The sequence below is a fragment of the Phascolarctos cinereus genome, unplaced genomic scaffold (assembly GCF_003287225.1).
Source record: "Phascolarctos cinereus isolate Bilbo 61053 unplaced genomic scaffold, phaCin_HiC Scaffold_3;HRSCAF=262, whole genome shotgun sequence".
NCBI lineage: Eukaryota > Metazoa > Chordata > Mammalia > Diprotodontia > Phascolarctidae > Phascolarctos > Phascolarctos cinereus.
The window spans coordinates 127,143,605-127,157,369 of record NW_027555736.1 but is presented as its reverse complement, the minus strand read 5'-3'; the positions used below and the strand labels follow the sequence as shown (position 1 = coordinate 127,157,369).

General features: G+C 33.9%; 1 protein-coding gene across 5 annotated transcripts in view; it reads right to left on the bottom strand.

Moving 5' to 3' along the window:
- MCTP2 (multiple C2 and transmembrane domain containing 2) overlaps nucleotides 1-13,765 on the bottom strand; it is a 285,321-nt gene that overhangs the window by 15,230 nt on the left and 256,326 nt on the right. For all 5 annotated transcript variants that reach the window (XM_078151162.1, XM_020964224.2, XM_020964238.2 and 2 more), the window contains 2 exons: nucleotides 9,588-9,697; nucleotides 4,316-4,425 (listed from right to left, as the gene is read on the bottom strand). In XM_078151162.1, the coding sequence (XP_078007288.1) occupies nucleotides 4,316-4,425; nucleotides 9,588-9,697 (220 nt within the window). The remainder of the gene's footprint in view (nucleotides 1-4,315; nucleotides 4,426-9,587; nucleotides 9,698-13,765) is intronic.

Genomic DNA, 13,765 nt, shown 5'->3' with positions numbered 1-13,765 from the left:
AAAAAAGGCTAATGCTAATATCAGCTGAATTAACGTAATCATACACTCTATAATGATGGAGGTTGGACCTGTCAGTTGGATCACATATGGATTATTGTGTTCAGTTTTGAGAATAATATTTTAGAAGGGAGACTGACAAGCTGGGATATACTTAGAGGAGAGTGACCAGATGGTAAAGGGACTTGAACCTATGCCATATGGAAGGAACTAGGTAGTGTTAGCCCAGATAAGAGATATCTTTATTGGGCTGGAGGTGGGGATATAAGATTTGTTTTCAAATATCTAAAGAGCTTTTGAGTTTTGCTTAACACCAGAAGGCAAACCTAGGAGTCACGAGTTGCTGAGAGGTATCTTTTGACTCAAGATAAGGAAAATCCTCAGAATTAAATCTGTGCACAAGGGTTATGGTCTGCCTTGAGGACTAAGCTATCTACACAGATCTTCAAGGAGACGTAGATGATCATTTTCATGGAATCTCCTTGAGGTGATTCCCATTCAGGTAAAGGGTAGATTATAAGATACCTAAAATCCTTCCTAACTCTGAGGGTCTATAATTCTATATTTTAGCTCAATTCAAACTATTTGAGAGCCTACTACATTCAAGGTAGTGTGGCAGATGCTGAGGAAGACACAAAGATAAATAAAACAATATCTTGGCTACATTTTCCTACTGAATGCTCTCTCCTCTCTGGAGTTGGAAGAGACCTCAGTGGTCATCTAATGCAACATGTAGATCCTGAGAGGATTTCTGTATCCAGTGCCATGGATCACTCAGAGCCTGAGTTTTCAGATTTTAAAAAAAAATTTACTGCACACTCCATCACCTACAGGGAAATGTAGCCTACAATGAGATAAAAGCATATCACAAGAAGGTTTAAATGAGCTCTTAGACACTTTTCTTGATCCATAGAGTCATCCTTATATGCTCTTTACCAAAAGGGCCCATAGCCAGCCATTAGGTCAGTCTACTTAGGGACAAAGTTAACTCAAACTGCCCTTGTCTGTTCCCCAATGTCTTGGCTCAAAATAACCCTAGGTATAGGTGCAGAGTTGGGGAGGTTAACTCAAGCTAGCACAGGTTCAGCCCCACACCATCAGAACTGAAAGAAATCTTCACTATAACATATCTGATATTTGATCACTTAGCCTATGCTTCAAGACTTCCAATGAAGAAAAATGCATTCTACTTTTGGACAGCTCTATTAGTGTTTCTTGACATCAAGCCTAAATTTTCATCATTGGAGATAAAGAATCGAAGGACAATGATAGTGCCTTGTGGTGGGAGGAGGAAGTAAGAGGTATCAACGAAGGAAAAAGAAAATGAGTAGTCAGAAATATAGAAGAATCAAGAAAGTTCTTTAAGAAAGATGAGTTCTAGAAAAAGTAGAAATAGTAAGTCATTGTAAGATAGAAAATTCAAACAAAAGAAAAAAAAGCTAGAAGACAAGATATGCTACTTTGATAAACTATGTAACAATCATAGCTATCACTTGATTTGTCCAACTAAAACAGTAAAGACAAATTTTCATGTCCAAATGCACAATTAGGGGAGTTTAGACATTTCAGAACAGGTGGGCTTTCCTTGCAGAAAGGTAATATATACCAAGAAAAATAGATTACTCTTTTCTGGTTTTGTCTAATCTCTTTTTTTCTCATGTGGGTTTTTGTCCTGTAACTATACTATATATGATATATATGTATATATACACATACACACAGATGCACACACATAAATAAACTTTTTTTTCTTTGGAGCATTTGTAAGTAGGAGGTAGAGAAAGTGCCTACTTTGTCATTTTGTTGGTCCTATGACCCATAAACACCTTACTCACATTTAAAAAGAATGTAGTAAGAATTTATCGTGTGCGTTGCACTATACTGGGAAAAAGATGAAATGTACAAAGGAAGAACAACAGGATATGTTTCTATTCACAAGAAATTTACAATTTAACAAGGCAAAAAATGTATCACATAGTGAATAGTGAGACCAAATTTCCTGGGTGATTCCCAGACATCAGCTTATTATTAATAATGGAAAATGTTTATATATTGTACATGATACTATAGTAAATACTGTATGAATCTTACACACTAGAATAATCTAAACTTCAAAATGAGGGGGGAGAGTCCCAGCAGGGTATTTAATTATCATTTTGAGTGTGCATGGAAGACTAGAAGTTCCCTGAAAAAATAATATTGAAGTAATATTTTTTCTTTTCATTAAAAATTAAGAGAAAAAAAGAATAACCCAGGTGATATAAAATTAAATAAAAGTTTTCAAAAATTCTGGAAAATTAAACATTATATAAATTGCAAGCTAAAATTAAAAAGATCAGGTTACTGAGTTACAATCAAGACACTTTTGCAAAGGATGAGTACTACTATCAAAATAATTTAATATTCTGTGCCAGCATGGTAGGCCCAAAAGAATGAGAGAAAGCAGTTGATAACCTATTATAAAGCTTGAGATTTTTGTCCTAAACAATGCAATCAATAAATGACAAAACATACTAAATGGCAGCACACAGCGATCAAGGGATCAATATCAATATCTTGTGTTATAACAAAAAGTCCTGTGGTCCTTCTGCAGTATTCAATGATAACAATGTAAATTCAAATTAAGCCAAATTGAAGGGAGGAGTAGCCAGGACCTTTAAAAAAAAAATATATATATATATATATGTATGTATGTATATACACGCACACACACACACATACCCACACACAATTTTTTTTTTTTGGTGAGGCAATTGGGGTTAAGTGACTTGCCCAGGGTCACACAGCTAGTAAGTGTTAAGTGTCTGGTCTGAGGTCAGATTTGAACTCAGGTCCTCCTGACTTCAGGGCTGGTGCTCCATACACTGTGCCACCTAGCTGCCCCCCAAAAATCTATTTCAAGTGATTTTGGTAAATGCAAGAAGAGAAGCAGAAAGAATTAGGGTCAATAAGAACAAATGTTGGCTAAGCTTCCTTGGCTAGAAAAACATATAAATGAAAAATTGTAAGGGGCTAGCCATGTACAAGTATGACATAAATAGAGAATGGATAAGTAAGATAAAATTTAATCAATCCCCCTAACAGTCTCCCCATTTCCAAAAGCCCGTATTTTCATTTCTTTCAAATCCAAATAAAATTTCATTTTAAGAATTCTGTCTGAGTTCTATACATGTTCCTTTATAACAAAGTGGTGGATTTATCAGCTTTTGCTGAACCCTTGCTCCTTCTTAGAAAAAAAGGTCCCATGTCTCAGACACTATTGCTTCCTGGAGGACACTGTCCCATCTGTATACAGCTTTCCTCCAAGTTACAGAGTCTGAAGAATGTCAGAAGTGGTAAGAGACTAGATAGCAGCAAGAACCAGGATGTTGGCATTGAGAAGTCATGATTGATAGAGTTCCAATGAAAAAGGTTCAGTCAGAAATTTGGGTCAAGGCTCAAAAGATCTTTCAAAATTAACCAGCTTCCCAAACCCATTAAAATACATCCTGGTGAGTTCTCTTCATATCACAGCAGAACACAGAGCCTAACCAGAGGCTATGCCCAGCGCTATTTATTACCAAGAGTACTAAAGCATAAGTGTTATCAAGAGTATTAAAAACAGCTCTAACATTTCCTATATATTTGCCATTTCTGTTTCTAAAAAAGAAAAAAAAACAATAGAGCCATACATAGATACAATAGTGTCTTTTTTTTCTCTTTCCATAAATAGTTTCCCCATCTTTGAGGCATTAGTCAGGGAGGCATAGACTATTTCTTTAAATGCTTTTGGATTTACAGACTGTGTTAGTTTATTTTGTTTTTTCTTCAGAGAGAGATGAAGTGTTGGGAAAACCCTTAGAAGGGTCTAGATTTACTTTTATATTATATAGATGGCACATTTTAGGTGCTCATTCAATATATGAAAAACTGAGTTTCTTGCAAAGATGCACAAGCTCAGCTGTATTTTATTCTAGGGTAGTTATAACTGTGAAAATTCAAAGGGACAAAGCACAAACAATTTTATACATATATATATATATATATATATATATATATATATATATATATATGTTTGTTCAACATTATGTAAGAGATGTACCAATACACACACACACACACACACACACACACACACACACACACACAAAATGATCTTCCGGGCAAATCATCATTTCAAGGAGGTCCTGGATTTTTTTTTTTACCCTAGGTGATTTTTATAATCTTGTATTTAATTGTCAACAACAGCACAGTTAAATTTTGTAGTCCATGCTTTACCATGTGAATTAACTGTATTATTTCCTGAAACTCAATGAGAGAAGAACCAAGCAGAACTTACCCCATATTAAAATGATGTAGCGCAGTGGTATGAAGTACAATATAACGGTGGCTGCTGCCAGTGCTAAACAGGCCAGTCCAGAGAGGAATGGGACCGTCCAGTTAAATGTGCTGTAGAAAAATGAGGAACTTAATAAAGATGTTTCTGAAATATTTGGTATCACATTAAATTAATCTTGGAATATCAATGTATCATGTATCTATTAAGTGCTTACTATATGCCAAGCTGTATCTATTTAAGATCCACACAAACTTGAAATCTGTCAAGCAACTGTAAGAGTTGCTTTTCTGAAAAGCCAAGGGGACACTTAGAAAGATGACTGCCAGAATATTGGCAGCTTTATATTTATGAAACTGTCCATTCAAAAGAGCATGCTTTGACCATAACAGTAATTATCCTAGAAAAAAAGTTTCCATCGGCCCTTAGTAAGTCTTAACACTAGGATGGAATGTACTGTCTTTGAAGGTTTAAGGATAGACATGCCTTGATGTCAGTGAGGCTTAGTAAAGATTCATTTCCTGGGATTTCTTCTGGGTCATTAGTTCTGTTTTTATTTTAGTTATCTATTTTTGGAAATAAATACTGAGGAACAGGTATATTCATAGGATCATTTAACATTCTATATCAAGTACCTTTCATATTCAGAGCTCCAAATACCTACTCGTAAGAGAGACTTAAAAACTTCATTTGGGAGTGAGAGCATTTAGCTGAATACTATTCCATCCTCAATACATACTCCCAATAGAATAAATAACTTTATAACCTTCACAAGCGTATGACTGAGACACTGTCCTTTACATTGACTAGATCTCCTTCCACAATTATAATGGATAGAAGCAGAACAGTTGGTTACAGAGAAAGGCAGCACAAGAGTCTGAAGGTATCAAGGAATATTTCTTACTATTTTTGGCAAAGCAATTCAAAGTACATATTTTGTAGAAAGAACTATAGATGGCATCATCATTTTTCTGGTTACCCAGGCACAGAAAGCTAGTCTGATTTTCTCCTTCCTAACTGAATTCCCATAACTAATTTCAGTCACCACAGTCCTATGGTGCTTGTAGCACCTCCTTAAAACTTCCTATGTTAGCTCTTTTTTTTCTACTCCCAATTTACACATTACATCTGCCCCTCATATTTGCCTTAAATCAATCTTCTTGTCCTTCTTACCACTAATTTCTCTCTATACAATTCTTGCAGATCAATCTTTCTAAAAGACTTCAGTAATGGCAATGAGGATGAGAATATTTACACATTATCACTTTAGAGTTTGCAAAATGATTTCCATGCGATTTCATTTGGACCTCAAAACAACCTTGTGGGGGAACATCTTATTACATCTGAGGAAACTGAGACTCACAGAGATCATGTGATTTGCCTGGGGTCACAGAGCCAGCAAGTATCAGAAGTAGGACTGGAATTCTTACTCTTATTCTAGTAATCTAGCCTTATAGCATATTTCTTCAAATTAATCCCTTACTTAAAAGCCTGAGCAAATTGCTTAACCTCTGCCTTCCTCAGATTCCTCAGCTGTAAAATGGTGATAACAATAGTACCTAGTTCCTAGGGTTGTTGTGAGGACAAAATGATAAAATATCTGTAAAGTGCTTTGCAAATCTTAAAGTGTTATATAAATTCTATTGTTGTTATCATATTATGGTCACAAAATATTCTTCACTGCTAATAGTATGATGCTTAAATTCCTTATCCTAAAATTCAAGGTTGTCTGTTTCTAATATAACTTTCCAAACTCATCTTCCACTATTCTGGAATAGAATTTCACTGTCCCAGAACTGTCTATTGACTACTATTAGGTGTATCTTACACATACTGATAGAGTCTTTGTATAAGTTTTGACTGTCTGGAACACCAGAGAGTTCCGGTTATGTTATCAAATTTCTACTTATTTTGAAGGCCTAGCTCAAGTCATGCCTGCTTTACCACACCATCCTCAATCACCCTTATTGACAATAACTTTCTCTGCTGTATTCTGGCAGTACTTGTCTGTTCCAATATTTTTATACTTGTTTGTCTTAGACCATGACTATTTAGTATAGTTATACATATATGTATGTGTATGTAAGTATAATCTTTGAACTCCAATTAAAAGTCAGAGACTGTGTCTTTGACTTTCTGTATTGGCTAGCAGTACATCTTGGCTAGCAATACATTCTATTATGATAAGATAGAATTTAGAAATAACTCTGCTTTTGAATTAAAAGACTGGGGTTTAGGTTTCAGCTCTGGCTTCTGGTATGTGGCAATGAATTAGTATTATGGCCCAATCATTGGAAGCAGAGTTTGAACTATGTCTCTATGTTTCTAAGTCTAATGCCTTGACCACCGTATCACCTTACTGCCACATATCAGCAACTACAACCAGACACTAGAGGCACAAGGGCAAAAATGAAATAGTATCTGTCCTGAAGGAGCTTATAATTCCTTATTATTTATCAAACATCTATTCATAAAGATGTATTCAAATATATATACATATATGTGTGTGTGTATATACATATATACATATACATATATACACACACACATATATATAATACATATTATATATATAATATATAATATATATGTGTACATACACATATATATTACATATTATATATATAATATATAATATATATATGTGTACATACACATATATATTATATATATACATACACATATTGTTTTAAAGTTCATAAAATCATTAGCTGTTTGACCCTGGACAAGTCACTTAATCTTTATTTGCCTCTGTTTCCTTAACTGTAAAATGGAGATAATAACAGCACCTACGTCACAAGGGTATTGTAAAGATTAAATGAAATAAAATATATAAAATACTCTGGAAACCTTAAGATATATAATATCTTATATAAATGCTAGTTATTATGTACTAGATGTTTAACACGTACTTGTTGATTGAGACATCATATAATATAACTAAAATACTAGGGATCAAATGAAAATTCAACATGTTATAAATTTGTGTCAAGGCAATAATGTAATGACATGAAGGGTCTAAAGTATCTCTGATATTACATATAACTAGAAGTATACATATACAAAAAGCTTTTATACTCCAAAGGTTTTGCTTAAATCAGTTGATCTACCAGTAGCAGAAAAGTTGGGTGAAACTTTTCCTGGTTCATGAACACCAAATTACAATGGAATTCCAGTGAAGTTACATACGACATCCCACTTTAATGCACAAAGGCTCTTTAATGTCATTATTATCAAAATGAATAGCAAACAAATTAATAGCAGCAGAGCTTTAGAAGCCTTCCTGTATTGCAGCTGGTCAGAACAGTACCCTGTTCATGGACTGGAATATATGTCTCAGACATTACCACCACAGCTGCACAGGCAGGGTAGAACCTCAAAGCCCTTGTAAATTTTTGTTAAATCATTCTTCTGTCTTCCTTTAAAAAAAAAAGCCTTTCCTCTGTTCCAATCGTTCAGTGCACATATTTGCTCATGGAAGCTTTTAAAACAATTAGAGCCTTTTAGCCACCTACGTGATGATGCTCCTTCTATACCATCACCACTTTATTGTTTTACCTACTGCTAGTGCTTCCATGAAGTAAAATATTTCCGAGGCTAATTTCAGTGCATATTAGTCAGTATTGCTTTTGTCCCTAACAAAAAATGAAGAAGATAATTTATAATGCATTTCAGTAGAAATCCTACTTTTCTTAAAATTCTTCTCTTAAGTCATAAGCAGATGAATAGTGTATGATTCAATTGGGACCAAATAAATTAAAATAAAATTTATCTCCAATCCCCAAAAGGTACTTATTATGGTAATAGAAAAATGAGACTATTTATATACATTTATCTGAAAAAGATAATTATAAAGCTGTAGAAAAAATATTCATAATTTGAATGTTTTGTTGCAGGTTAAGAATAGCTATAACAACTAAAATTATAGTATTTTATGTTTTACAAGTAATTTTCTAAAAGCAACCATATAAGGTATTTAGTTCAACTATTAGCATCTTTATTTTATAGATGAAGACATTGAATTTCATTGAGAGTTCACCAGGTCACAAGGTCGGTAAAAGCCAGAGCCAGAATTTAGGCCCATAAGCTCTGATTCAAATATAACACTTCTTCTATTCTATCACCTTTACTTTTAGGGAAAAAAAACTCCCTCTATCAAGGCAGGTTAGTACCAGCTATGGGAACTGCAGATTTAAAGAGAAGCCTGGGGCACTAGGAAGTTAAATGATTATCAGAAGTAAGACTCAAATCTAAGTGTTCTTGATGCCAACACTAGTTCTTAGTTCACTACACCACACTGTCTCTCAGCTACTTTGACTTCTGAGTTAACAAACATTTGTCAAATTATGTATACTCTAATGAGCAAAATAACAACTACTACTTTTCATTTTCATATTTTATAATGTCATTTCCCAAGTAGCTTGTTCAGGTAGGAAGTATGTTGAGGTCACTGTTTTTTTGGGTTTTTTTTCCTTTTTGCCATCAAAATCAATGCCACATCCACATGTATTCATAGCTGAGACCAGAAGCTATCCTTACTATTTAGCAGCAAGTACTCAACACTACATGTCATGAAGAACAGTGTGGCTGACGTGCCTTTGCTTTTGAAAAAGAAACAGGCACATGCTATTAAGAGAAAGAAAAAAACCCTCTCATTTAGTCAACAGGCATTTATTAAGTGCTTATGGTGTGCCATACACTTTGCCAGGCACTGGGAATACAAATACAGTCTGTTCAAGTGAGGATTAGATTGGGCACAATGCTCAGAGTAGAAAAAAATAATAACAGTCAGGAACTATAGAATCAGAAGCAAAATAACTTTTTTACTTACTCCTCTAACTGAGTCAGATTCAAATAGAAGTAGATCCTTATAGGCTGCATATTGATTTTTAAAAAAAACACAAGTTAACATTATTTATGTTGTATCATATTTTTATTTATTTTGTTAAACATTTCCCAATTAACATTTAATCTAATTGGGAGTTTTTCAGGGCCCACGTTTTGCAGGACCCTTGCCTTTTGAAACTTGAAGCAAGTTTGACATCTACGCTCTAACTCAGAACATTTAGTATAAAAAGCAAATTTGCTTCCTGTGTCACTTCTAAGTGAGTTAAGTGATTGTGAGGAATGCACACTTCTAGCCACGGACCATCCAAAGTCAAATAGGACTTGCAGGAAACAAAATTTCTCTTATATTTAACTGAATATTTTCTGCGGCCTATTTGTGTCACATTGTCCTGCCCTTAACTATTTGAACAGGTTATATAACACTTACTTTTTAATACGTTCTCCAAAAGATGCCATTTCCTCCAAGACATTTTGAACAGTAGTAATAATGTCTTGGACCATGTAGATTCTTTTAATTAAACCTTTTTTCTCAGATTCCTAGAGAGAGGGAGAGAGGAAAAAAAAACATTTCACACATTTATACAATTTCATGCTTATGATAGAGTAAAATGAATCAGACAAGGATTTTTTTTAATCTTGCTATTATTCTTTTAAAAAAAATTTATTTATTTATTTTTGGTTTCCAACATTCACTTCCATAAGATTTTGAGTTACAAATTTTCTCCCCCTTCTTTTCCTCCCCTCTCAAGATGGCAAGCAATCTGATACAGGCCCTACATATACATTCATATTAAACATATTTTCACATTAGTGATGTTGTAAGTAAGAATTAGATCCAATGAGAGGAACCACGAGAGAGAAGAAACAAAATAAAACAAAACAAAATAAAAAGAGAGTAAATAGTACGGTTCAATCTGCATTCAGACTCCATAGTTCTTTTTCTGGGCATGGGTAGCATTTCCCATTGTAGGTCTTTTGGAGTTCAGACAAGGATTCTGGTTTTTGTTTTGGTTTGGTTTGGTTTTTTAGGCAATTGGGGTTAAGTGACTTGCACAGCTAGTAAGTTTCAAGTATTTGGTCTGAGGCCAGATTTGAACTCAGGTCCTCCTGACTTCAAGGTCAGTGCTCTTTCCAAAGGATTCTTTAACAAACTATATAGATACACACACATACACCCACATATATGAATACAGGCATAATATGTGCATACATATATTTATGCTATAAACATATGTAATATACTATATATTTTTATGTAGCTTAGTGAAGCTGTCTAACTTTGAGATCATCTCTATATATCTATTTTCTTTTTATATCGTACAATCAAACCTTACTGCCAATCAGCAGGATTAGTTAATACAAGGTCATTCTAGTATAACAAATTTGGTCAAATATTAGGAAACTGTATAGAAGAGAGTTATGAGAAATTACAGTTTACTAGATAATCTTTTATGGTCAATAAGTTAATTTATTTAATGATATTTAATGTCAGTGGCCACATGGGGTAAGGAGAACCTCAAACAACAACCAATTAAGACATTTCAAATAGTTTCAAAGCCAAAAATATAAACAATGTGGGGTTCCTCCTCAGCATATGTTATATAATTACAAATAAAGGCCAAAGAGATCTCAGGCCATCTAGTTCAAACTCCATTTTTTGTACAGAAAGACAGTGAGACCCAGAAGGGATGACTATGGTCACCAGGTAACTATCAATGTTAGCATTTGAACTCAGGGCCTCTGATTCCAGGGCTAATCTTCTTTCCACTGTGTTTCACTGTCTTCTGAATTTTGTGTTTAATATTAAAGTAATTTGGTTTCCTAGGTCAATCAATGCCCAGAAATATGTTAGTGGAAAACAGCTGTGGAAAACCAACAAGAGATTAAAACATTGCCATGGATAATTCATAGTAGTAGTGATTAGCCTTTATGATATCTCAGCCATCCTCTAATTCAAGGATTTTATGATTGACAAAAATGGATAATCCATGTACGGAAGCTTAAGAGTTGGTCTCTTCTTTATAGAATCTAAAGTAATGTGGTATCTATTCCACTAATCTTCCACGTCTTTTTCAAACTGAATGGAATTTTGCTAATAGTATAACTATTGCTTTACTTAGAAAATACCTATTGTTAAATCACTGAGAGAGTTGGCTGTATTTATAAATAATAATTGTTTGTAATTAACATTTTAAAAATTAGACAGATGATGGGGAAAAGGGGAAAGTTCCTAAATAGCAACCATTATACATAACTGGAAGTAAAATATGTCTTGTATTCTAATTATCATAGAATCATAGATTTAGATCTGGAAGGGACTTTGCATGCCAGCTAATTCAACCTTACGTTTTATGGATGAGGACACTGAGAGCCAGATAAGCTAAGTGAGTTGTTCAAAAATCACTCAAGTAGTAAATGACAGAGCTGGGATTTAAACCCAGGTCCTTTAACTGCAAATCCAATGTTCTTTCATTATATCATGCCGCTATATTCTTGTCCCACAAAGGACACACATTCTAACAGGTTTATAGCCAGTGTTCTTTTAACTAACTATTGCATATATATGTCATCATGGTCACCAGATACAATGTCCACAGTACAGGACCACACGATACTCTTCCTGAAATTTGGAACTCATACTGAAATTTGGAAGCCACAATAGAATTGTATCAAAGTGAATTTTGAGACCAGGATGGTATTCAGATTATTGCATTCAGATCATAGAAGAATCAATCTCCTCAGCTTCATCCCATTTCAGGCCCAGATGTAGTGGAGAGCTACTGTATCACTCCTATGTAGCTTCTGCCAAAGGAATCTACAGTTTAAGAGAAGTTTACCTTTGCTATGAGACATACTGTTAATATATATGAGATATATATTGTTTATGCCCCAGTTCATACCTTGGATCTGTGGGTAAGGGGTTTGAAGAGACTGATGAAGGTGCTTCACTTCTAACTTCCCTGGGTAAGAATATACTGCAGTTCCCAGCAATACTACAATAACTCCAATTTTAGTTGTTTCTACTACTTTCCCATACTTTATATGAGAAGTCAAGCTCATTATTTCCTCCTTTGTACTACTCTAATGGCTCTGACAATTTTATTTTTCAATCTGGTTTTTAAATTCTTTGCTTCTCTTTCTTTTCAAACTCCCAAGTCTTTCAACATCTTGTATTCGATAATTAGTTATGCTGTCTCTCTGACCTAATTCATGCTCAGCAATCCAAAAACATATATTAACTGAACACAATCATGAAAACCCATCTATGTTTGCTGCATAAGGGTTCATGTGTATAAAGGGACATTTGAGAACATTTGGGGATTTGATACAAAGGGCAGACGTTGTTTCCCCTTTCTAACAGCCTACAGTTTAGGTCAAAACAATTTCTTGAGCAATGACTAAAATTTCCACTCGGTTCAATTTCATAAATTTTTCCCTTTTTAATGAAGCAATTCTCCCCCCACCCCCCAACACCCCACCGAAGCCAAACATCCAGTTGGCTTCTTGTTATCAAGAAGAAAATTAAGTTAGCAAACCAAAATAAGAAATTACACTTACAAAAGTCATCTTACTTTCTAATTGGCTTGACCTTTGATTAATTCTACATTAAAGATGAGGCAAAAAAAAGCCTTAACACATGAATTTGGTCTAGTAATGTTATCAGTATGCACAATAATCAAGTGTCTTATATACTTTGCCTAGAGTGAAAAAAAAAGAGATCACTTTCCCTACATCTTCTTCTTATAGTTTCTCCAGTAAAATTAGTTTGGCACTCAAGTTGGAATGAAAAAATTAATTGTTGGAAGTGATTATGTTCATATCAGTAGCAAACACATCTCCTTAAGTCATTTTTGTAGTCATTTTGAAAAGGGCTGGGATAATTATTTGGGGTTAGGGTATGGAAAATGAAATATGATATAACCTTAAGCATGGGTAACTCCCCAGAAATTATCCTTAATCCTCTTCTCACTTAGAAAAGAAACTAGGGGCAGGTAGGTGGTATAGTGGATAGAGTGCTGGGCCTGGAGTCAGGAAGACTTGATTTCAAATCTGACCTCTAACACTTACAAGCTGTGTGACCCTGAGCAACTCTTATTTTCCTCAATTTCTTTAAAGGTAAAATTAAAATAATAATAGCACCTATGTCCTAGGGTTCTTTTGAGCATCAAATCAGATAATTACAAAGTGTTTAGCATAGTGCCTGGCATGTAGTAAGCACTAAATAAATATTAAGTATTATTAAAAATTAGCTATCAGCTCTACAACTTTTGTAGAGGCAACCTTACCAATGGCTTCAAATATGCCATGCATATATATATATATATATATATATATATATTATATATAATATATATATGTATGTGTGTGTGTGTGTGTATGTATATATATACATATACATATGTACATGCATATATATGTGTGTGTATATGTATATATATACATACACATATGTATATGTATATGTATATGTATATATACATATGTATATGTATATATACACATATGTATATGTATATGTATATATACATATATACATATACATATGTATACACACACACACACACACACACACATATATATATATATATTATATATATATATATA